The sequence below is a fragment of the Seriola lalandi genome, unplaced genomic scaffold, assembly GCF_002814215.2.
Source record: "Seriola lalandi dorsalis isolate HSWRI2012SDOR001 ecotype SW California unplaced genomic scaffold, Sedor1 jcf7180001978964, whole genome shotgun sequence".
In the NCBI taxonomy this organism is placed as follows: Eukaryota; Metazoa; Chordata; class Actinopteri; order Carangiformes; family Carangidae; genus Seriola; species Seriola lalandi.
The window spans coordinates 1-1,280 of NW_019449630.1; the positions used below are offsets into that span (position 1 = coordinate 1).

The 1,280-nt window shown below is 49.0% G+C and overlaps 1 protein-coding gene across 1 annotated transcript; it reads right to left on the minus strand.

The window, feature by feature from the left end:
- Positions 1-193: 193 nt before the first annotated feature.
- On the minus strand, positions 194-1,246 carry LOC111658223 (DDRGK domain-containing protein 1-like). The gene is made up of 4 exons (XM_023410665.2): positions 1,103-1,246; positions 984-1,022; positions 795-900; positions 194-574 (listed from the first exon to the last, which is right to left on the minus strand). Exons 2-4 carry the CDS (start codon positions 1,011-1,013, stop codon positions 414-416), a joined length of 297 nt encoding a protein of 98 aa, XP_023266433.1. The 5' UTR covers positions 1,014-1,022; positions 1,103-1,246; the 3' UTR covers positions 194-413.
- Positions 1,247-1,280: the final 34 nt, after the last annotated feature.

Consider the following 1,280-nt stretch of genomic DNA (forward strand, 5'->3'; position numbering starts at 1 on the left):
TAAATGAAGTTATATTAAAAGGTAACAGTTTCTCTCTCTTCTGTAGACACTGATGACCCGGATCAGCTGGAGGTCAGGGCTCAGTGTGTAGGTGTAGACGTCGAGCTAGTCCGTGTTATCCTCACTGTAACTATGACAACCACCACAAAGGTCGCGTGACATGAAACAAACAGAGAAAAGACGACAACGGGAATCAAAACTGTTTGTTTTTCATTTTGATGGTTGATGGAGTTTAACAATCAACTTTGACACGAATCAAACTGAAGTCCTGGTCTGAGCACAGGGTCCTGAAACGTGATCAGGTCTGTATTTTAAAAGAACAAACACTACGAGACACAGTTCTGGGTTCAGATTATTCTCCAGCAGTCTTATGGTGACCGAGGTCTGGGCGTCCTGCGGTGGTCTGGGGTCTTTCAGGCGGTGCTGCGGGCCTCAGGTGTCAGGTTGATGAGAGAGTTACTAGCCTGAGCCAGTTCAGTGATGGAGACTCTGCCTCTCTGTCTGATGAAGTGAGCCACAGAGTCCAGCTCCTCTGGAGTGATGGAGATGAACTTCCCTCTGTCGTCGATCACTCCTGCAGGAATCACAGCAACAATATAGAGCAATGTTCAGCAACACGTTAGAGTGACACTACAAAGTAAGTTTGAAATCACATGACTGATGTTTCACGTGTTTTTTTCAGCAGTGAGCAGCTTTAGCAGTGAATAGCTTTAGCAGTTAGCAGCCTCAGCAGTTCGTAATTAACAGCTAGCATCGTTAGCAACTCCACCAACCCCAGCCCTGGTCTCACTGACCTGTGAGGGAGCCTTCAGCTAACAGGTCCTGCAGTCTGGCAATGGCATCCTGAGTCCTCATCCCAAAGTGGGAGGCCAAGTCCTCCAGGAGAACCACCTTAGAGCTCTGCAGGACAAAGGGACACTTGAGTCAGACCCTGAGATCATGTAGTCCAGTAGAGTCTGGATGTGTGGGGGTCTCAGTCTCACCTCAATGTGCTGGATGAATTCTTGCAGCATGTTTCGAGACTGAAGTCAAGAACACAGACATTAGTTTAATCCATTAAAGGGCAGAGATAGAACTGGATCTGGATCTAGACTGATCTGACCTGGTCCTCACTGAGCTGCTCCTCCTCTCCCTGGTCTTCAATGATGAACGAGGCCTTGAGTCTTAAGTACTCCTCCTCCTCCCGTTTCTCTTGCTCTTCCTTGGCTCTGCGCTCCTCCTCCTCCTAAACAAACAGCACAGCGTCAGCGTCTCCTCGCTCGCCCTCATGGCGAGGGGGG

Excerpts from the sequence above, each read along its gene's own strand:
- LOC111658223 (XM_023410665.2), bottom strand. The coding sequence starts at position 1,013 with ATGCTGCAAGAATTCATCCAGCACATTGAG. Across the intron at positions 901-983 it reads AATTCATCCAGCACATTGAG|AGCTCTAAGGTGGTTCTCCT; the intron begins GTGAGACTGAGA and ends TTTGTCCTGCAG. Across the intron at positions 575-794 it reads AGCTGAAGGCTCCCTCACAG|GAGTGATCGACGACAGAGGG; the intron begins GTCAGTGAGACC and ends TGATTCCTGCAG.